Source organism: Centruroides sculpturatus, unplaced genomic scaffold, assembly GCF_000671375.1.
Source record: "Centruroides sculpturatus isolate CEXI.00-Female unplaced genomic scaffold, Cexi_2.0 scaffold472, whole genome shotgun sequence".
In the NCBI taxonomy this organism is placed as follows: Eukaryota; Metazoa; Arthropoda; class Arachnida; order Scorpiones; family Buthidae; genus Centruroides; species Centruroides sculpturatus.
In genome coordinates, this window is record NW_019384645.1 from 128273 (window position 1) to 151881 (window position 23609).

At 30.0% G+C, this 23609-nt stretch overlaps 1 protein-coding gene across 3 annotated transcripts in view; it reads left to right on the top strand.

Moving 5' to 3' along the window:
• Nucleotides 1-23609, top strand: part of LOC111626160 (protein PFC0760c-like) — a 47314-nt gene that overhangs the window by 20886 nt on the left and 2819 nt on the right. For 2 of the 3 annotated variants that reach the window (XM_023369461.1, XM_023369460.1), the window contains 7 exons: nucleotides 1474-1544; nucleotides 4940-7096; nucleotides 10733-10847; nucleotides 13208-13310; nucleotides 14204-14277; nucleotides 18301-18415; nucleotides 23302-23354. In XM_023369461.1, coding sequence (XP_023225229.1) covers nucleotides 1474-1544; nucleotides 4940-7096; nucleotides 10733-10847; nucleotides 13208-13310; nucleotides 14204-14277; nucleotides 18301-18415; nucleotides 23302-23354 — 2688 coding nt within the window. The remainder of the gene's footprint in view (nucleotides 1-1473; nucleotides 1545-4939; nucleotides 7097-10732; nucleotides 10848-13207; nucleotides 13311-14203; nucleotides 14278-18300; nucleotides 18416-23301; nucleotides 23355-23609) is intronic. The other variant, XM_023369462.1, reaches the window with a different exon arrangement.

Below are 23609 nucleotides of genomic sequence, written 5' to 3' on the forward strand. Positions count from 1 at the left end.
ATATATATATATATATCTATCTTCTACTCTTTTTACTAGTGTTATGATCACCCTCATACACACTCATTGAACCTTTATCCCTGGTACTGATTAGATTTCGGAACAAATGTTTTTGGCCTCACCTGAGAATCCAGTGTTCATTTAACTTGAAGCAGACCTTGGGTGAGGCTGAAAACATTTGTTCCAAAATCTAATCAGTACCAGGGATAAAGGTTCAGCGAGTGTGTACGAGGGTTATTATATTGAATATATATCTAATTTTCTCTAATATTAAATCTTTTAAATGAAACTTAACTTCACTTATTATATGCTTAACTAGGCTGCAATTTTCAGATTGTAGACCTATACATTCCTTTTTGTCAATCTGTCTGTCTTTGTTAATCTCAGGAATGGAGTTAGGTAGATAAAAACTGCGACCATATATGGAAAACTTAGTGGTCGGCAGCCCCAATTAACTATATACAAACTTCCAGTCTGGACTGGAAGTCTTGTGATTTTTTTCTAAATTAAAAGATGATTAAAAATTGCAGCCTGGCATTGTGACAATGTCACAATAATATACAGTCAAACTTCCATATAATGAATTTTTGCATTGTACAAAGCTCTTTCAGCCAAAAATATATGTAAAATTGCTTCTAAATAACAAAGTTAAATTTCTATATAACAAATTGTTTTTAATTTGTAAGGACTGTTGATAATAAGTAAAAATGACTCCATTTGGTCAAGTTTGAATTTATGTTCGATTTCAGGTATCAATCTGTAAATTCTTTGTAAAACTGCAGCCCAGGTATGAGAAATATTGGTCATTAGCTTTTAAAACTATCATGTAATCTGTCCCCACATGGCTACCAGTTGTAAAGAAGGGAGAGAGAAATTATCTGTCAATGAGAGCGTTTGGACCTAAACGATTTACAATTAATAAATGTTTTAGAGTTACAGTATTTATGTATTAAAATAAATTTAATACTGTATTAAGCACTATTTCTTCATAATACTGTAACTTATAGTTAGATCTTTTTATTGAAAAAAAAATTACTGCAAGGTATAAATTTTTTGGACTGTGGAACAAAAAATTCCAAATTTCTTTTACAAAAAATGTAAACTAACTTAAAATTAAAATTACATAAAATAATGAAAAAATTTCATTAAAATAATACTTTATTTACCAAAAAGTGTTATTTCTGTGTAACAAAATTTTCCTGTAGCTAATTTTTTTTTCAGGATTTAGTGACTTTGTTATATAGAAGTTTGACTGCAGTTTGAACTCATTACTTTTTAGTGGTTTTTCATTGATCAGTTTGATGAACATGTTAAAATTACTTTGAATAATGATAAATATATCAAATGCTTAAATTTTTAAATGATCCTGCTATTATAATTCATTAAATTAGATTTAAATTTTCATTGTTAAATAATTATATAATTAAAATATATGAATGATGAATAATAATTGTACTACTAAAATATTTATAGTTTCTGATTCAAGTAAATTTTTAAAGCAAGAATTTCATACTCAAAATTTTCAAAATGATTCAATAAAAAAGGTTAGTGCAAATCATTTCTTGTATTTTTTATTATATGATTAAATATCATTCTTAACATCAAAATCATTTCATTAAAAATATCATTCTGTATATTAAAATTTACTTAATTTATGTTAATATAACCTTACACAATACAGAAATTAATATTTTAGATTTTTCTTTAAAATTTCCAGAAGGATAATTTACACAAACTCTTATGCTGAATGTAATTTTAACAATACAATAGTACTTCATACTTCAGAGTTTGAACACCAAATTCAACAAAAAATTTGCTTCAAAGTTCAAACTAGGTATGCAGTGAAAAATTCATTCCAAGCATAAAATAAGCTTCTGAACAAAGAATAACATCACAAATTAGTAATAACGTGTTAAATTTCATAGCTGTTATAATTAAATTCACACATCTATGTTAAGTAACATATGAAAATTGTATTAACTGATCACACAGTGTGGATTTAGGCTCTTAAACATGGCTGCTGGATCCACCAAATGTATACCATTTTCATGCTTTGCAGTAAGTTCCTTTATCATCTGAATCATCATTATTACAACCTTCTTTGTTGTTAGACTTCATTGCTTCCACCCACTTCTCAGATGCCATGACTAATAAGTAAAGGTGACATTGGGTTGAACAGAAAGTTATGAAAGTGGTGTACGTGTGGTGGATCTGGCAGCCATGTTTAAGATGCTAAAGTCAATGTTGTCCCAGTTAATGCAATTTTCATTTTATTATATATTATTTACATATTTATTGTTTTCATGTTTTAATTTATTATTAGGGAATTTAATTGTGTTACTTTTACCTTAAATTATGTATATTTGCAGTTTTAAGTTTATTGAAATGGGTTAGTTCACTTTCCATTATTTCTAATAGGAGAAATTGTTTCAGACTTTGAATGATTCAAAGTTCAAACAGCCTCCTGGAATGGATTAAACTCAAAGTACAAAGCACCACTGTATTCAAAAGCTTTGAATGCAATGAATATAGAATAAAACAATTTTGTATTTGTTATCCACTAAAACTTTTTAGTGTAATTATTCTTTTGTTTTAGTTGTAATTTTTGTAGGCATTGGAATATTGAAAACATTAAATGAAAATTTCAAAAACTTGACCTCTGCTTTAAATATTTATACATTTTGTTAAAAATTTCAACATTAACATAATTTCATATTGTTTAACTAACTATAAAATTCATTTTATCTTTTTCTTCTTGAGTATTTCTTTTTTAAACACTTGTATATCTTTAAAAAGAAACTTTATTAAATAAAATTAAATAAATTAACTCCCTTCATAACAAATTTTTAAACGTATAAATATATAATAAATTATAAATTTTATAAACAATGAACATATTAATTAATTAATGTTTTACAAATATCATGTTGGCATTTAATGAAATTGTCTGATTAAAAAGTGAGAAACCTTTCTACTAGCTTAATTTATTGACAATAAATGTTTTTGATTGTGTTTATCAGTCATCATAAGGTTTTAAAAATAAGCCATAGAAGTTTATTATGAATAAATTAAACTGATAAAAAGGTTTTCAGTCATTGATTAACTAGTTTTTGTATTATCTCTGACTACTATAAAACAATATATTATAGAAGTTATAAAGTTGAAATTTTAGATCTCTTATATTTTCAGGAAATTACAAACTATTTGTACAGTCCATTCTGAATATATGACTTTGATACATCAAACACATTGAGATCAGATTGTTACAGGTGTTAAATTAGCTGTTATATTCACAAAGCAACAAGAAGATAGAGGTATACAAATAGTACAAGCCAAAGCCCAAATCATATTAGACTTGGGCTTTGGTTTGTACTCTTTACCTATTTACAAATCTAATATTACTAAACATAATCATGAGTGCTGCTAAATAAATCAATTACAATATGGCTAAATTTTTTAATTCCTTAAGATCTTAAAACAGATGGAGGTATTATCATGTTGAATGGATATTGAAGGTTATCAGTATAGATCAAATTTTCATTAAAGGGATTTGTAATTAATATTTTTACAAAATAATAGCCCCACTACTTATCTTTTAATACTTCTTTTTTACTTAATGTATATAATTATACACAGTCAAACTTTATTGTAATGAGTACATGGTTATTACATACAAATTTTTATTTTGTTTTCATTTAAAACATAACCATAAATTATTTACATAAAAATATAACGAGTTCACTTCACAGATATAATGAACAAATCTTTGTCTTGTGTAGTAGGAATGAGTGGGAGGGAGAACATGAGTGAACTGCTTGTCCAGTTGTCAAAGCTATGTTAAAAGTTTAACCTCTTACAATAGTGTCATTTACAAAAAGAAGATGGTTTGCAACAGAACTTAATTTTATCAGCAACAGAACTTAATAATTGTATTAAAAAGCTAGGTGACATTTTTTAAAAAGGAAGGAATATGTTTTGAAGTTTTCAAAATATTTGTAATAAATAAGTAGTTGGAAAGTTTTCTTGTATTTAATTGGATAAGGAATTTTCAAACAAAAAAAAATTGCATTACTGCTGTATTCATGCCAATTATAACAGGTTTTGATTGTATACAGTATTTACTAAAATGTAAGAAGAACCTTAGTGTCTACATGCTCACCCCTGGATTATTTTCAAATAGACAACTTGAGACAAATTTATGATGACAAATGATTCTACTGACATCTGTTTGTTCAGTATTTATTGCAAAATAAAATCATTAAAATGGTGCAATGGAATTAGTGACAGAAAAATAAGATACACAAAGTTGTTATCCATAACATACAACAACAAATCTTTAACATATCCTATTTTCAGAAGTGCTAAAATCTGAAAAAACTGTCTTACATTTGAGTAAATACAGTATATTTCTCTTTATATTTAGGCAAAATTTTTTTTGGAAGTAAAAAATTTAGCCATAATTTAGTCTGGAAAGGAAAAACAGAGCCTAGCATATCAGGTCAATATTGGCTTGGAAACTTCCAAGTGAATCTATCCAGAATATGTCAGACTCCATTCTTGTCATTTGAACACACTGATTATGTTCATAGCAATATCTCTTGATATCTGCAAAGCAGAAGAGATCAAAATTAAAAATAAATAAATATATATTTACATTCCATTTGTGTTGATCCTGTTATGCTCGTAGTTCCTTTTGTATCAGCTGCTCTCTGTAAAAATAATTTCAAATTGAGTGTTTATCTACGAATTTATTCAAATAAGCACCAAATTTCATTATTATTTTTTGTTTATATTGATGATATTTTGCTTCCTCTGTAAAGAAAAAGATTGAAAGTGATACATAATTTAATTTGGAGATTATTAAGAATTAATTTGTGTAATAGTAAAATATTACAGAAATATAAAATAATTGGATACTTGTTTTTATTTCTTTTTACAGTTGGGTGGCACTGTAACTGAATTTCCATCAAGAAAAAAGTATGAGACATGCCAATCGTGTAAACACAGAGTATTTATTCTTGAAAGACTCATGGTTGATGGTAAATTATATCATCGAACATGTTTTAAATGCTGTCGTTGTCAAGCATTACTGAAACCTGGAGCTTATAATGAAGGAGAAGTGCCTGGAACTTACGAATGTACGATATGTCCTCGGGACGAAGAAGCCGAATCTTCACAAGCGGATTCATCAGTTAGTGCATCCGAAGAAAAATTGAACATACCTTTAGATTCTAGTGAAAATATAACTAGAAAAGAAAATTTTCAAACAAAACGTGTTTCTGATACATTTACTGAAGCAAGAAAGGTCTTCCTCCAAAATAATTTAAACAAAGAAACTGAAATTAAATTGCATAAAGAGAGTTTTCATGATAGAGAAAACATTCCAGAATCAAACTATTTAAAAAAGAATGGAGAAATAGAAGAAACAGATAGATCATTTGATTTGAAGAAAGAAGAAATGGAAGATCAAACTTCATTAGAAATGAATAAATCTGAGAAAATATCTAATCAAATGCCATTGTTAAAAAAGCCTCCCATTGCAAAGAAACCTGATTTTTCTCATATTTCAAAATGTTTGAATTCGTCTAGAGAAAATGATAATTCAGAAAATATCGAAGATAATCTTCTGTCTAAAGATACAACAAAAACTGACATCTCTTCTCCTTTGAAATATCAAAGTGTTTTTAATACATATAAACCTTTTGTTTATAGCCAGAATGAAGAAACAAAATCAATGCATTTAAAATCTCTACAGCGAAGTATCTCCGAGCAAAAATGTGAAACAAACGATCAAATTAAAAGCGTCTCAGACTTACCCGTCATCAAGTCTTCCAAAGAAAATGCACCGTTCTTAAGCAGAAGTCTTTTGAGAACAACAAGTGACAACAATATCCAACAAACTGCAAAGCTTTCCAGATTATCAGAAGCTTTATTATTTCCAACGAAAGGCAAAGAAAATGAAGAATTACAAAATGTATTACATAGTAAATGGAGTAAACAAGGAACATACCACAAAATGTACAGTAATAAAAGTTTTACAAATTTGACTGATTTAAAAAATTCTTTTTCAAAGAAAGCCGACTTCTCAAACGATGAATATGTCAATTTGGAATTTCCATCTGAAAAAATCAAAGTTGAAAATAGTACTTCAGAAAAGGACATCAAAAGTAATATTATTTGTGAAGATGAGAAGAAAGAAGTCGATTCTGTTTGTGTTAAAGAGGAAGATAAATTAGTTTGCGATGAAAAGAATGAAGAAATTGATACAAAAAATGATACTTCAATTGAAAATAATGAAAAAATCAATTCAATAAAATTATATAATGAAACTGATGAACAAAAAATTGACAATTCAAAATCTCAAATAGTCGAAGTTTCACAATCAAATACTTCTGAAGTAACATCAGAGCTTTCAAATAGTGTAAAAATTGATTATCCTATAGATTTAAATCCTTTTGGAGATGACGACGATGAATCCGAGATGACAGCAAAGGAAAATTATCCAGATGATTTAAATCCTTTTGATACGTCTGAAGACGAAGACAATGATGACGAAACTTTATCTTTGAATAAATCAAGTATTCTTTCGACAGACTCGTGTAATGTTTCCATTGATAATGATGAGTACGATAGAAATTTCAATCCATTTTATTCGTCTGATGATGATTGTAAATCCAATGGTTCAGATATTCATAGCCATTCCTCATTTGATTCTCATTATAGCAGCTCTAATATTTCAGAATTGAGAAATGAAATAAAAAAGAAGAGAAAAGCTCCATTACCACCGACATTGTCACAATCACTTCTTAATAAAGAAAATTTAAGAAATGAGTTTAAGACAGATAAAAAGATTCAGACGAAGCAAATAAGACCATCGCCTCGTTTGTCTCAAAAAAAGATTGCACCCAAACCACCCGTTAGTATAGATGATAAACAGAACACAACAGATTCTGAAGTTAGTGAAAATGTGAAAAATAAATTAGAGAAAGAAGATAAAAATGTAGAATCGTCCATTCAACCTGTTACAAATAAACCTAAACAATGGAGGAGAAAGAAAAGACCTGCTCCTTCAGTACCCGTTCCACGGAAAAGAGAGGTAAAGTTTTCAAAGATCTCTGCAAAATATTTAATTCTTTGTAAATTTAAGTTTACTTCTTCATTGAATTTCTGACTATCCTGCAGCTTTTTTCTGCAACCATCTTCCTTTGGTCTACTTTTGGTAATAAATCCTTCTAAAACCAGTTTGAGAAAGCCATCTGCTTTTCTGCTCTTTGTTAGTTTATAATTATTACACACTTTTTACTTATTTAGTACTTACTTGTATATTATTAAAGATTTGTTTTAGTATTTTCTCAGTATTCTGTGAAAGCTTTATGACACTTTGTGAAACTTTGACAGAATATTGAAAACATTTATAAAAGCTTAAATTGTGCAATTGGGAACATTTGTTTAATGTTTGAATGTTTTTAATTAATTTTTTATTTATGGCCTTTAAAAATACTTTTCCTATTTTAAAGGGGAAATTTCTCAGAGGAAAAAATAGTCTAAAATATGTAAGTGTATCATAAGTCAACTTTCCCAATTTTTTATTCATTGATTAAACATAGTACAGTTAAATGATAGGCAATTAAGTATTTTGAAAGTGTCATCTATTTTTTTAACATAATTCCATTCTTGCAGAGGCATTTATAGCAGTGCACTACCAGTTGTTCCATATCTTTGCAAGAAACTCCTGGTCCTCATAACTGGATATAGTGGTTTGTGGATTTTAGTTTGTACTTCTTAGTCTGGCCAGTAGCATTTCCCTCAGAGATGCTTTTTTGAATTGTGGGAAAAAGTGGAAGTCTGGGCCAAAATCTCTCACTTTTACTTCTGAAGCAATGAAATTGTTTTTGGCAGTGGGTGCACATTGTTGTGAAAAACACAACACCATGGGACAAAAGACCTGGCCGCTTGTGACAAATGGCCTCCTTCAAACAAGCATTTCCTGATAAGCATTGGCATTCACTGTCATCCCTCTTGGTGAGAACTCCATTGGCAGATACCCATGAATGTTTCAAATGAGAGTCACCAAAGCTTTTCCAGAACTTGCTGATGCCAAACTTTTTGTTGACAAATGCTGGATGTTTCCATTTCATGGATTCCTTCTTTGTTTTAGATTATGTGATGAATCCAGGTTTTGTTTCCAGTGACAATGAAACTCAAAAATTCTTTCCTCTCTTTCATACAATGGTACAAGCATTCCAAAGACACAGGTACTTTTGATTTGTGCCTGGAGACTTTGTGGAAACCCAAATGCTCATGGACAGTGTCCCACATTAATAGCCAAATATGTCCTTCAGTTTGTTTAAAGTGATTTGTCTGTTTGTTCAAACCACTTTGTTGATACAGAATAAGCTCATTTGAAGTTGATGGATGATTGTGTCCTTCCCAAATCAAATTCTTAGTACCAAAATTACGCTTGTTTCACAGCTATTACAGCACTTTTGTACACAATTGCCAGCTTCCAAAGAATCTCACATAGCATAGTCTCTGTCCAAAAATCAAATTATGCCTAGTAATACTCAGTAATCACTTTAGTCATAGTCACTCACATGTACTTTTCAAAATGTGAATGAAATCTGGTGTGCAGGCTTGCCATCAGACGCTGTGACTGGAACATGCATAAAACCTTCTAACTGTCAAAACATTTCCCTAATTTTTTCATGATAATTGATGCAAGGAATTATGTAATATTAATTTTTGATACACCCATTTATAAATAATAAAACATTTATTGATATTAACATATACAGTAGAGCGTTGATTATCCGAAAGAATTCCAGTCAGCAAATTTAAATTTTCACTAGCGCTGTGGTACTGCAATCTTTGGCTATATCTTGGGCTACTTAAATATTTTACGTTTTTGATACTAAATTAACTTCTGAAGTATGATTGTTTATTGTTTTTATATTTTTCAATATATTTATTTTGTTTGTACAAAATAAAAAAATAATTTTTAACAATACAATAGTCTTAGTTAGGCTTAACATCGACGAAAATTCAACGCGAAGCGACACGCAACGGAGAAAAATTTCGACATCGGATATGTTAAATTATTTTTTCGTACATAATCGGTTATTTGAAATATCAGTTATCCGAACAACCCCAGTCCCCAATTGATTCGGATAATCGATGCTCTACTGTATTATCACAAGATTGATGCATCAGATTATATTAGTTGTATAATCTAATGCAATATAATTTATCAAAGAAGCAAAGATTAGATAGAAATCTTGAAGACTTTGCAAATGCAAGGGTTGCCTCTTTCTGTTAATACAACAAAGTTGCACTATATCTACAGTGACCATATTTTTGGGGGGAAAATAAAGGACATATCGAAGAAAATCAAAAAATACCTTATAAAATTCATAAGTTTATAACATTTATTACGAAAATAGTAGCATACAACAATGCATACATTAAAATTTTAAACAATCTGAATTATTACACATACACACATTGTAAAAATTTAAATAACATTAATTTTGATACTTTTCAGTAGAATTAATTTTTTTTTATAGCGCCGTTTCATGCTTTAAAGTCATAAAATTCCATACAGTTCATTTGAAAGTTGTATTTGATGGAAATACATGCTTCTAATGTGCTTACTTTTAAATCAGTTTTTTCATTCGTCCACATATTATTCACCAATGAAAATATTCGTTCAACGGGGGCATTAGATCCAGGGAGACAAAGAAAATTCTACGATTTTACAAATGTTTTTGAAAACAATTTCTTTTGCTGTAAAATGTTCAAAAATCTCAATCCACCTTTGATGGCAGGGCTGGTTATTCTGTCACCATTCGTCGATCTTTTCGTTTGTGACATATTTTTTTACACATGAAACTTCATCAAATAATTCACCGTCGAGTATATTTACGGACCAATGATTCGAAATAAAGATATAGCTTTCCTCTACTTTCGCCCACAAAGGGATTTCGCATAATGTGACCCATTCAAACACCTCTATTTCAATAAAAAACATGTCCCAATTATTTAGATAATCTATGCACGTTTGATAAAATGTGTACACAGCATCATTGAATTTTTTGGCTTGTATATTTTCTGATTTTTCTAATGCTAAAACCACTTTTCTAATAACAATAGGAAGAAACCCCTCATTTTTTCTTTCAACTAACTTCAGCTTTAATTAACAAGTGTATCATCCATCAACTAGAGAGTTAAAAAACTATCACAAAAATCCCCATAAGAGTGTCCACCCCCTGGTACTGTCAGTGGGCCGTTTGGTTGGCGACACACTGCACTACTGCGCTCTATGTAGCAATGCAACACTGGTCGTGATGGCGTATACAAAACTAACTTGTTCAATATATTATTAAAAAAAATTTTTTTAAACTTTGCGTCAACTTTACAAAATAAAGGACAAAATGCCTATTTTAGAAAATAAATAAAGTTAAAGGACAGAGCAGTGAAATAAAGGACTGTCCTCTTAAATAAAGGATGTATGGTCACTGTAACTATATCCCACTGCTAGTAAGAGTTTTGTTAGTAACATAGAAGTTTGGATATACCTATAAATTAGTTATGTAATTACTCAACTACTTGAGTGTAAAAATGAAAAATTTTTAATGAAATCAGTATGTTTATTTAATAAGTGAATTATAATTAACTAAAGAATTTGACTCAAAAAATTTCTTTTTATAACAAAAGTATAATATTTATTAAATAGATCAAGATGATCCCCATTGAAGATATTAAAGCCGAAATGTTGGACATCGAAAAGAAGCAGCAACAGTTGGAAAAGCGAGGTCGAGAATTAGAAATGTTGATCAGAGAACGTGAAGGTACGCAATTTAATACAGAATCTATGATTGCCATTTTAACTTTAATTTAAAATAAAAAAAGGTGATGTTTATTGACCACCTCATTTTTCTTAAATTTAAGACGTGCCTAGTCTCCTTATAAGGAAATTGTGACAAACTTTTCTTTAGAAATACAATATATTCTTGTTAATAGGGACATCTCAATACCACAAAAGTATCCACACCAGTATCATGAGTAGTTTTAAAGTATCGGTATTGATCTTAATGTATTGATACTAGCCAGTATTGGCATCGGGTATCAAAATTGGAAATCAAGCAGGTCCTTGCTGTTCAGTCTGTGGCTTGTTTATCGAAACTTTTAATTTTAACAATAACTGAAACAATAAAGCACATTATATTCAAATATTAAAACTTATTTCTAATATAAACTAAATGTTACTAATATTGTATAAATTGATTTAACATTTTAATGTATTTTTGAATTTTTTTCAACTAATTGGCAAATTATTTATAATAATCTGAACTCCTAACCATAGTGTATGTGGATTCTGAAAATGAAATTTGATGTAATAAATTTATTGATTTTGGTTATTAATATTTATTATATAAATTTAATTTAACCAAAAATAGTATAAGATTTGTTTCAGTTTTGGCTGAAACTGACTTCTTCCAGTTTTGGATTCAGCTGCAAAATCCAACTTTGGTTGGATCTTACCTGTCTGAAAAATGTAACAATCTGATACCAAGAAGAGATAGTGATATTGGACCAAAAGTATCAAATACAAAAATTACATGGTATTGGCAGTATTGGGACTTCCCTACTTGTTAATCTGAACCTGTGGTAAATTAAATGCCACTTAATCCAAATCAATTTTGCTTGTTTTGTAGCTGTGTTCCAATTAAAAAGAAATTGATGGCCAGATGGCCAAGCAATTAAGGTGTCAGCCTACTGCTCTGAGGAACCTAGAACAAACCCAGATGGGCTGAAAACCTCTGGAATTTTTTGGTGGGTGGTCTGTCCCAGATATGTGGGCCATGTCCCATACTACCCGTCTGCCCCGTAGTGGACCTGGCCAAACCTGCAATAGACTTGATAAAAGGTCATCTTAGTAAAAAGAAAAATGGAATCAGATTTTTAAAAACAGCAAATTTGTAAAATTAATATGTACTACACACTTATATATAAAATGTTTAATTATATATAATTAAACATTTTATATATATGTGGGTACTATAGATGGCTGGGTGCCAATCAGTGTAGAAAGAATATGAAGAACTTCTTATGACGTATAATGAAGTATATTGTAATACAATACAGAAAAAACATTACAAAATGAGGAGCACTAAACAAGTCATCTTGATACTAATTATTAAACGGATATTAATCATCATGATGAGGACACACCATTCGTGCTATGTTGTTGCTCTAACAGTCCTTCTTTTTTCCCACCTGCGCAGGATGCTTGCACATGACATCGGACTCGACCAAGTCATGTCAACGTGAGGGACGGGCACCACATATATTTGTTGTATTTACCTAGTCCTTTTTCGCCTCCATTTTTTTTCCAATATAAAATTCAATTAATCTGAACAATCTTGTGCAATAATTAGTTTAACTTAGTGTGTACTGTAGTCTATTCCCCCCAGTTATCAAGAACCGGAAATGTTGCACAGTTAATCCTTTTTATAATGCGGTAATAAATAATTATGTATATTTGACACTGTTAAACAACTGTTATTACAAGTTAAAATATAAGTATAGAAGATCATTCAGTGCTATTAGCCGCACTTTCAAATATTTTGTAGAATTATCAACTCACAAAATATTACAGTAGAACCTCGATTATCCGCCCCCCTATCAACCGACCCCTCGGTTAACCGACCGTCCTGGTCGGCAAATTTCAAATGTCCGCTAGTGATGTGGCGCTACAATAGCGACGATTATTATTTTAAAAAATTTTTGTTAGGCTTAACATCGATGAAAATTCAATGCAAAATAGGTTAATAGCGATATACTAATTACATGGGATATAATAATATACTACACTAATAATGGATTTTTTCATACTTTTCGGTTATCCGACCAACCCCAGTCCCCAATTAGGGCGGATAATCGAGGTTCTACTGTATCATCTAACAATATGTTGTTGTTATAAAACAGTTTCTCACTTTAACATAAAAGCATAAAAAACAGAAAAATATATCAATACTATTCATAAATATTTATAGAAACTAAACAGTCTATATGGTAGCTGTTAAGAATGATGCTGCATGCCAAGTTATATACTGTGCTTGCCCAAATGATTATTACTATTTCACAATATAATCAATTAAAGTAATTTTTGTAAATGTATTAATGATAATTTTAATATGTTTAATAGATTCTGAAATATCCATGGAAGAAGAAAAGGCCATATTAGATTTATTCGAGTTAGTAAATCTGAAGAATGCCTTATTTAGAAGACAAGCTGAATTAATGTACATGTAAGTAAATAGTTTGTTTATACAGATTTTAACCAGTATAATAAAAGATGTATAAGAGAGAGAAAGATTAAAATAAAATAGGAATTTTATTGATTTAAATACCTTCCAGAATTTTGTTTTTAGTTTTTTAGGTTGCAAACATTGTTCCAATTTGTTAATGACAGAAAAAATATTTCTCTGTATCTATCAATTTCAATCCTAAATAATTACTTTAATAGTTATGTGCTAAATTAAATCAAAATATTTACTAAATAAATATTTTCTTTCCTCAAATATTTCTGAGAATACGTTATTATTTTATCAGTTCTTACAATTGATTAATAGACCTTGTTGTCAAACGATAAGTAATAAAGTTGTACCCCATTTGTCATTCTTTGTATTAATACAGTTGAAGATAGTATACAGTACATCTGTATAAAATTTTGATCATTTGATAAAGATTACATCTATAAAGAGTTGCTAATTTTCTCTCTCTCCTGATAGACTTTCAAGAACTTTCAAAGGAAAATGAAATAATTAATAGTAGATAAAATAGATCACTTAATGTTCCTTAAGATAAACATTAATTAATATAAGATTCTTTTGAAATAATTTTATATAAAATGTTGTAGGAACAACATCTGGTATTGAACTCTTTCATTCTAAATTTTGAAATATATTTTTTAGTAAATAAAATGTGAATTTATTCTCATAGAATGATTTGAAAAAGTCAGATGCTGAAAATTGTGTCTGACTTGCAAGTCGAAAGAAATAACTAGAATATTTAAAAGAAATTAATACTGCATTTTCTTACATCTACAAAATACATTTGTGAAATATAAAGCAGAACATGAAAAAAGTCCCATTTTTAGAATGTAAAAATAAAGCAATTATTAAAAATATATTGTTTTCAGAAAAAGATCTCAGAGATTGGAAGAAGAACAGGTAGAGATTGAATTCCAAATTCGGTGTCTGATGAATAAACCTGGTAAGATTTTCTTTAGAATATTATTTTAGAACTTCTTTTTTCAATTTTGTAATTTATATATTTAATCAATATGACACATAAGAAAGAGACAAGTGATAGTGGCAATAGAAAACATTTTAGTGTAGCATTAAAGAAAGAAATTATTACAAAACATGAGAATGTCATTTGTGTTTCTGACACTACTAAAGAATATAATGTGGCAAAATCAACTATCTCTACAATTATTAAAAACAAAGAAGCATTTAAGGCTGCTGAAGTGGCTAAAGGAGTGTATGTGATATCAAAACAAAGATCTAAAGTTTTAGATAAAGTTGAAAAACTGTTGCTAATATGGATCAATGAAAAGCAACTTGCTGGAGACAGTGTTAGTGAAGCTATAATTTGTGAAAAGGCTAAAAATTCACACAGTGACTTGTTGACACAGACACCCAGTACAAGTGCAGATGGGCAGACTTTAAAGCGAGCTGAGGGTGGTTTGATAAGTTTCGTTGACAAAATGGCATTCACAGTGTCATAAGGCATGGGGAGACTTCAAGTTCAGATGAAAAAGCAGCAAAAACATTTGTGGATGAATTTGTAGAGTTTGTAAAAAGTGAAGAGTATGTCTGAAATCAAGTGTTTAACCCTTAGAGCATTTTGGAAGGTGTAATATAACATCCTGCATGGTATCGACCTTATTGACAAAGCCTGGAGTGAGATATCTCACTGCATTTTGCATTTGACTTGTAGGAAACTTTGGCCAACTTTTGTCCCAGAGTAAAACTTTGAGGGATTTGAAGCAGAGAGCTCTCCTGATGTAGTGCATGAAATCATTTCTATTGGCAAGAGTTTGGGATTAGAGGTTGATGATGCAGACATGGAAGAGTTGATGAAGGACCATCAAAATGAACTAACTGCAGAAGAGCTGGTTGCCTTGCATGAAGAACAGGTGAAAGTCTTACAAGAAGAGCATTCATCAGAAGAAGAGAAGGTTAGGCAAGAAATCACAAGTGCTGAGATCAAGGAAATTTGCAGAAAATGGAATGATGTGCAGGAATATTTATCGAGAAGCACCACCCTAACAAAGTTGTGACTAATAGGGCCATTAATTTAATGAATGACAATGCGATATCACATTTTATAAAAATTTTGATTAAAAAAATAAGACAATTAACTTTAGACCACTTTCTTGTTCCCCATCAAAAGAGACCTTGACTCGAATAATCTCCCAATGCATTGCTACCTGATATTTTTATAGAGGGGGCTTCCCCTTCCAAGTATTAAGCTCCACTCGTCTGCCACCAACTACAACAAAAAAAATGTATGTACAGTAGAGTGCTATTTTATTAAATAAAGTTTACATATTTGTTGCTGTAATGATAATACTATGTTTTCCTATATTTTCATCAAAGAAAACCAACCCATTTTACAAATAAAATTACAAAAATTCTGGAGGCTAGAATGGATAAATTGTACTTGAATTAATTTCTATGGAAAAAATTGCTTTGGTTAATGAACAGAGTTGCAGAATGGATTAAGTTTGTCAACTGAGATTCCACTGTATAATGCAATAAGATTACATTTTCAGTTAACAGATGTTCATTTAAACTTAATTATTTTGATTAATGTACTACATGATGGCATATTGTTGTGTAATTCACTGTCATTAGAAGTAGATGATTNTTGCAGAATGGATTAAGTTTGTCAACTGAGATTCCACTGTATAATGCAATAAGATTACATTTTCAGTTAACAGATGTTCATTTAAACTTAATTATAGAGTGCTATTTTATTAAATAAAGTTTACATATTTGTTGCTGTAATGATAATACTATGTTTTCCTATATTTTCATCAAAGAAAACCAACCCATTTTACAAATAAAATTACAAAAATTCTGGAGGCTAGAATGGATAAATTGTACTTGAATTAATTTCTATGGAAAAAATTGCTTTGGTTAATGAACAGAGTTGCAGAATGGATTAAGTTTGTCAACTGAGATTCCACTGTATAATGCAATAAGATTACATTTTCAGTTAACAGATGTTCATTTAAACTTAATTATTTTGATTAATGTACTACATGATGGCATATTGTTGTGTAATTCACTGTCATTAGAAGTAGATGATTNTTGCAGAATGGATTAAGTTTGTCAACTGAGATTCCACTGTATAATGCAATAAGATTACATTTTCAGTTAACAGATGTTCATTTAAACTTAATTATTTTGATTAATGTACTACATGATGGCATATTGTTGTGTAATTCACTGTCATTAGAAGTAGATGATTTGGATAATTCATGATCTTCAATTCCACTGTCATTTTTGAATAATGCTTCACCAGGAATGTCATCAAAATCTTCATTGACTAATATCTGACTTGGGACAAGCTTGTCCCGAGTCAGATATTTATGCACCATTACTCAACCACCACAGATTGTAAAGTGAAAGCACATATCCAGCAAGAAATAGGCTATACAGGCTACAAAACAAGCATGCAATGACAAGTTATAATATGTTTAGAAGCAGGTGTTCACATAACAACATGCTTTAGCATATGTACAGTATGTGACCAGAGGGTTGGCACTTCTTTAGTGCCTAGTCAGGATAGACACAGAAACTTTAACGGTCGCAACTTTGGAATTTGTGCGAGCAGTCGTGTGCATGGGCATGAGTGTTGAGAGATGGCAGATCAGAAGAAGTGCACACTACTACTAAATTAGAACAGAAAATACATGTTTATTTATATAAATATTTACACACACACACAAGGTAACCGAGAATTCTGTTTAGCTTTCTAGTAGCGAGTTAAAGTATCTATAGGCATATAGCGTCATCTGAGGTTAATGGATTCCTGGCTGAGAAAGAGCTTACAATAGTATGCGCGAGGTGAAATATTTTGATCAGCAGCTTGTCGTGTTGATCGATGATCATAGAGATGATAATGTCTGTCTCTTTTTCATCGTCAAAGGGAATTTGTCGGCTTGTCAGATTTTGGAACAGCAACAGGATCAGATTGGCAATCAAGAGAATGGAGAAAGGCAAACGAAGCAGTCAGTGATCGAGCATTCATGTCAAAAAAGAAGGGAGTCGGATTGGTGGACTCTCGACAACCCCTCATCCTTGAGTCACTCCTTTTCATATCCTCAAGCCACGTTATCATTTTTCACCAATCGTGAATTTGTGCTATTAGTTCCCTGGGAAAGAAAATGACTCTGGAGAGAGAGCTGCGATCATCCTCCAGTAATAAAATTAGAAAACTTTTGAAAGATAAATTTTCTCTCCCAATTTTCGTCAAGTCCAATCCTCACAAGTACACAAGTCAATGTGCTCAAATAATAAGCTTATAAAATTGTTTAATGCATCTATTCATATTTTATCATTAATGACCACATGGAATCAATTACTGATCTCGACCCAAAAATAATTTTATTTTAGGGGAATATTTTATGTTTTTTTGGACAAAATCTTATAATATATTATATAATAGTGTAAAACTTAGCTAAAAATTATGAAAGTGCTAAAAGATTTTTGTGTTAAATATTCAACAAAAACTGGCATTGGAGTCATAAAATGACCCCACCTGGTCATTGGAAGGTTAATTACCTCTAGATTACTATTTAAATGTCACCTGTAATCGAGTGCACCGGCTTCGGTACAGTCAAATATTTTTCTGCAGACCAGAACTGGCACCAACAGTTGAAAACATTGGTGTATACTCTAATGAAATTTTTCTGTTGAAAATTATGAGTATATATGCATGGGAATTTCCTGAAACTCTAAAACATTGACATTTTATTGTAAGATTATTTATGTTGTGTTATGTTATCAGATGTTTAATGTCTGCTAACATTAAACATCTGATAACATATGCAAAATTTCATTTTGTAGATTTTTCTGTTGATTGATTAACTTGTCAAAGATTAAATTACTAACAGATGTGTTACGAATAAAAATAATCTTCACATAAAATAATGCTAATATAGTTATCGATTACTTTATACATACAGTATATATACTTATTTTCTTTATTTTCTCCATTTAGCCAACGAAAGAAGAGAAGAGGATGCTTCAAAAGAGGAAGAGTTGCTCCAGAGACTTTTGGATGTGGTTGAACAACGAAACGAAATAGTAGACACTATTGAAATGGATAGGAAAAGGTCAGTTTTATAGAATGTGAATCACTTTTAAAGTTACTCTGTACAGGTATCTTTTATTACATATATTCTCACTTACAGAATTTTGCTATAATGTGATTTTGAAAAATAAAAATAAACACTGAATTAATTATTATAAACTCTGAATACACTGTAATTCAAGTTTAAATGTTTTAAATTCAAGCCAGTACTTCACAAGGAATATAAGAATATGTTTACAAAGATTCAAAGTTTAATTTATATTTACTCTATCTAAACAAAGTATACTGATCAAAATTAAAAAATTGCAACTTTGGAATGAACGTTGGAACATCAACCCAGAAGTTACCCACCGAAAGTGCTTTTTGATGGTCTAATCTGGATTTTTGACACTTCGCCGTATTCAGAATTTGACTTTCATCGTCTGCTCTTGATTCTGATTTAGAGCTGAGATTTTACTTACACATAATCAACTGTTGCTCTTCCATTAGTTTGACATAAATTCTCAAAGGATATTCTGTCAGTAACTTTTTATGAATGATCCAGGAAATGCTTGCTGCCAAACATTATCAAGTATGCTATAAAATACATCTATTGGCCATCTTTGGAATGCAGCTCTCATAGAATATTTATTCATTCTCTGATCAACGTTTGTAGTGTTGTATAATAGATTTCTATGTTTCAGGAATTTTCCCTTCCTCCTTTGTCTGGTTTAATGTTTGTTTTGAGCAGTCTGCATCCAAAAACACTCATTTTATTACCTAGATAGATAGTGAGGTTTGCTTTATTCCATTCCATTTTTTTTACTCTTACCAATAATAAGGCTTTTAGGAGCTATTGTTATTGATTGTATATGTTTTCCTCTATGCTTCAAGCAATCCATAGCTGGACAAACTAAATGTGCCACAATATGTCAGCAGTAAATAATGTTTAAAGTAGAGTTAAAGAATATGAAATGGTAAAATCAACAGCTGATGACCTACCTGTTCTGTAGAATCTACACACAAATATATTTGTATGAATATACAGTATGTTTCTGAGAATGAAGACAAGTGAAAAAATTTCAAACTCATACTGTAAAAATTACAAGAATGGCACATTCACAAAATTTACTAATGATAACAGTTTTGGCTTGCTGCTGTTAAATGACATGGCTGCAAGTATGCCTGCATATCTGATTGAACAACCAAGTTATAATTGTTCAGTTTTTACAAATAGTGTCTTGAATTTTTAAGACACTCAAATTCCAATTGTGCAATAACTTCTTAACTGGAGTTGAAAATCAGTTCTTTTATCCAGAAACTTCTAAGGAATAGCAAAAGGATTATCCAGACTTGGTTCCTGCATCATTAATTCATATGATCTACATTTGTATTTCTAAATTTTAGCTTTTTACAATTGGTAAAGAAATGTCTTTGAATACTATTATTATTTTTTTTATTTTGAGATACATGTAAAAATCAATTCACTGACATTTTCTTGAAATCAATCAATTATGTAATAGGGGATGCCTGTATATTTTTTAATGTAATTTGTTGTAAAATGTTAATAATAAATACAAAGAAATTTTTTAAGATTCTGTATATTCAATACAATTTTTAACTTGATAATGAATATAGAGTAGGCATAACCATTCACTTAGTTCTATATGTTATTTTATTAATAATAAAATATGTCACATTTAATTAACATTTCAAAGTTGAATTCAAAAAAGTCATATTAAGACTTTTTATAACTAACTCTTAAATATTGGCTATTAAAAATAGAACTACCCTACATGCATAAGCAAGCACATAAACTACAACAGTTGTTGGTGTTCTTGCTTATGTAAAATGAATCGATATAATTATTTATATTTTGATGCTGTAACACTGAGTTTAATCAAAATAATTCTAAAATGTTCTTTTAATTAATTTATACTTAGTATAGGTTGGAATGATTATTAATGCCAACCAACTTTGTCAAATTTTGGAACTGCTAGTACCCATTTAATCTCCAAAGTATTATTAAACCTGTTCTTATTATTCTATAATTCAATCTACTTTTTCATTAAACGAATCAAATTTAAATAACAATATAAGCATAAATTCTGTAACTCTACAAACGATTGCAATGGTTTCATAAACTTTTTTGTGAGCACAGTATTACAGACGTTTTATATTATCAATCGATCGAGGGGGTCATTTTATAGCACTGTAGGCTGACAATACTAATCGCTGATCACTTCTCTAACATTGTGTGCATAGCGTCAGCTTTTATTTTAAAATTGCAGCCACCGATTGTCAGAAATTATGATTGTATCTTTTATATTCATACTTTTCCTTGTTCATAACATTTTATTTATGTTTATTTTTTTGTAATTAGATACGATACAGCTTAAAAATAAACATATCAAGTTTCACTTGCCAGTAAATTATCTCATCTTTCACCAATTGACTTCCATCGGTTTTTTGTAATCAGAGAGAGAGAAATAGATTGGGTGTCAATGTCGAGTAGTAAGTGTTTATTGCTTCTGTGGTAAGCTGAGTAGAGTGGGAGGAGTCTCATCCATTTCTATAATAAACAAACCGCTAAATGTTTTATTACCATCTAAACAAAAGCTCCCCATATCAGTTGTTGATCTTAGTAATTGGAGAGGGGTAGATCGTGTGTCAAGGTCAGGTTAGTAAAAGTTTATTACTCTCAAAAGAGTGTCATGAGAGCTGCCACCCACTCCCCACCATTGATGACAAGGTGACTCTGTAAACAAAAACTCTAGTGGGCCAGATGTCAATGTTATTGTGTAATTGTATTGAAAAGAATGTTGTCTTTGATGTTTAAGAAATCAGTTTTGTCAGAACTGTTTAATTTTAATTGAACATAATGTCGATTATCTTAATAGTTTTCTTATAATTTATTTCTGCTTAGTTTCGAAAAATGTTTTTATGGCATTTTAAATCGATTTGTTTTAAAAGTAATATACTTGTATAAAGTGTAAAAATTGCAATGAACATTTTGTTGTTTCAAGAAATATTTATTGATTATAACAGTTCAAGTTTGCAAATGTTTTCATATCGCGACCTCTTCGTTATTTTATATATATATTAATAAAATATATTGCCATTTTGTAAACAGATCTTATTAAACTATTGGAAACAATCTGACGATGTTTTGAAATAGAATAAAAATAATTATGAGCGATACATTGCATTATCACTATCAACTACTTTCAGGTTCTGAGTAGACTTACAATTTGTAATGTTCATGAATGTCAAACAAGGTAGTAAAACTTTCGCTCTTAGATTTCAGTAGTTGAATATCGAAAGTTGTCCTTTCTATGGAACTGATCTAGTCTTGCATTACCTGGATATGGAAAAGAAGTCAATTGGAGAGCAACGACAGTAAATAGGGACTAATTGGAATGGTTAATTTGGAGACCCACTCTTTAAAATTCCAGATAATTTAAGATCCCAGTTGTTGAGTAACATGTTCCATCCTTTTCTTTACCAATCTATTCTCAATAATAAGCTAGAGCACTGTTCTGGGGCAGACAAATCCACGCCGAAACATTATTGGCAACATGATATTTCTCTTTTTAAGTAGTTGAAAAGAGAAATATCATCATGAGAAAAAGCTTTTAAAATTATATGAAGCGTGCAATGCCAAAAAAGAAACTTTTCAGGAAAGGTAAAAAACATTTTTTCTAATGAATGAATTCATTTCAATTTTACACTAAAATGATTAAAAAACTCACTGGGTTTGTTACAAATTCTCTGGAATATCAAAATGATGTACATACAAACTGCAATGTTTTATGTGCCAAAAGTCATGTGACTTGCACTCTGGCACTTTAAACATAATATTTTCACATAAATTCATCTTCAAAATACAGCCACTTACAATACCAATATTGCCACAATATTCTTTTGTGGCAGAAAACATTGCATTTAGAATTCAATTCTTCAATAAAATGTATTTAGAGAAAAATGGCACTTACCACATTACGGCATTACATGCTTCATATATATATAAAGCTTTATATATTTATAAGTTTTGCATCTGTTTTATTTTTGAAAGATGAGAATATAATAGTAAAGGTAGAGAGTGGGCAGAAGATGTCTCATGTTGCTGGGCAGTATGGCTTGAACAGGTTTACAGTATAATCAAGAAGATTCAAGCAGCTAAAGGAGTAACAAAAATCACATCTGAGAAATAGAGCATTGAAGAGTTCATAATGGAACTCGAAATGATCTGACGACAGAACAACGCCAAAAACTCTTGAATGAAGAACACCAAGAAACTCGGCAAGATATGTTTTCTTCTGAAAAAGCCTCCATGCCTATTAACCTCAACCCGGTTTGTATGCCATTCTAAGACCATTGTTCTGACATCCTCCCACTTCTTCAAAAGATCTTTAAAAGCAGATGTTGGCATTAATCCTCAAGATCTTTTGAAGAAGTGGGAGGATGTCAGAACAATGGTCTTAGAATGGCATACAAACCGGGTTGAGGTTAATAGGCATGGAGATCTCTATGACAACAATGCTATTAATTACTTCTGAAAAATCCCAGAGAGAAAAGCAATCGACATCAGACAGATTCTTTAACCCCCACAAATGGAAAAAACATGACTATATTTATATGTAATAATGAAAATACATATGTACAAATGTAATAAGAAAGTACATATTTTTTAATTTTTGGGGTCTCCAGAACAAATTAATTAAATTCCCATAAAATCCTATGGTAAATCTATAATTGGTTAACGAACAATTTGGATAGCAAACAAAGTCTTGGAACGGATTATGTGCATTAACCGATCACCCACTGTATATTGTAAAATAGATTATAATCTATTATTAATTATTATAGTTTTTAAAATATATTTATATCAATTATTTCTTATTAACAAAAACTATTTCCAATGCCCAGTAGGGAATTGCAAGAAGACAAAAGTATAAAAGAACATATGGACCAGAAACAAAGTAAGGCTTTTCTTAATTTACTAATTGAATTTTTGCTACATTCCTCTATCTATAATCATGGTTTTAAAATATTTGGTTTGATTTCTTTTTTTGTTCCATAAATATATATATATAAAAGGAAATAACCAAACATAAATTCATTTGCACCACTTTTCAGTTACACTATAGAATAAGCTATTTGCAAAATAATTTGTTGCTAAAAGATTAAAATCAACTTAATGCTGAGAGTATTTTATGTGGAAAATCTTTACTTAC